Here is a 523-nt window from a genome sequence, read left to right as displayed (position 1 = left end):
TTCCTGTGTCACCTTTCACGCCAGAATCGCCTTTAAAACCCCTTTCACCAGGAAAGCCCTGTAAGAATATCGTCAAGATTTTATATACAGTTTAAAACATAATTCATATAGTTTATAAACGGTACGCTAAATATGCATACAACTGCTCCTTTGGCTCCAGGAATACCAGGATTGCCCGATGTTCCGGGTTGACCTGAAGCACCCGGAAGTCCAGGCAAACCAACCGATCCTATCGCTCCGGTATCTCCTTTCTCGCCGGGACTTCCATCTTTGCCTTTAGCACCCTGCGAACCTGTCTCGCCAGGCTGTCCTGGACGGCCACTTTCGCCTTTGTTAGAAATATTAATTAAGGGATTAGGAAAATAAATATCGCTTTCCTTCAAAGTAAATATGGACACGTTAAGAAAAGATGCAGCTTTGTCTTTAATAGATGACAATGAAAGTATCTCACCTCGCGGACCTTGCAAACCCTGACTTCCTTTCGGTCCTGGTGATCCTTGATCACCCTTAAGTCCAGGAATGC

The 523-nt window shown here is 44.7% G+C and overlaps 1 protein-coding gene across 1 annotated transcript in view; it reads right to left on the bottom strand.

The window, feature by feature from the left end:
* Positions 1–523, bottom strand: part of LOC115245508 — a 20,899-nt gene that overhangs the window by 7,301 nt on the left and 13,075 nt on the right. The window contains exons 30-32 of the mRNA XM_029823871.1: positions 452–523; positions 141–328; positions 1–58 (exon numbers count right to left, since the gene is read on the bottom strand). Coding sequence (XP_029679731.1) covers positions 1–58; positions 141–328; positions 452–523 — 318 coding nt within the window. The remainder of the gene's footprint in view (positions 59–140; positions 329–451) is intronic.

This window comes from Formica exsecta, unplaced genomic scaffold (genome assembly GCF_003651465.1).
Source record: "Formica exsecta isolate Colony F162 unplaced genomic scaffold, ASM365146v1 scaffold98, whole genome shotgun sequence".
Classification (NCBI taxonomy): domain Eukaryota; kingdom Metazoa; phylum Arthropoda; class Insecta; order Hymenoptera; family Formicidae; genus Formica; species Formica exsecta.
This window is presented reverse-complemented; position numbering and strand designations above follow the sequence as displayed.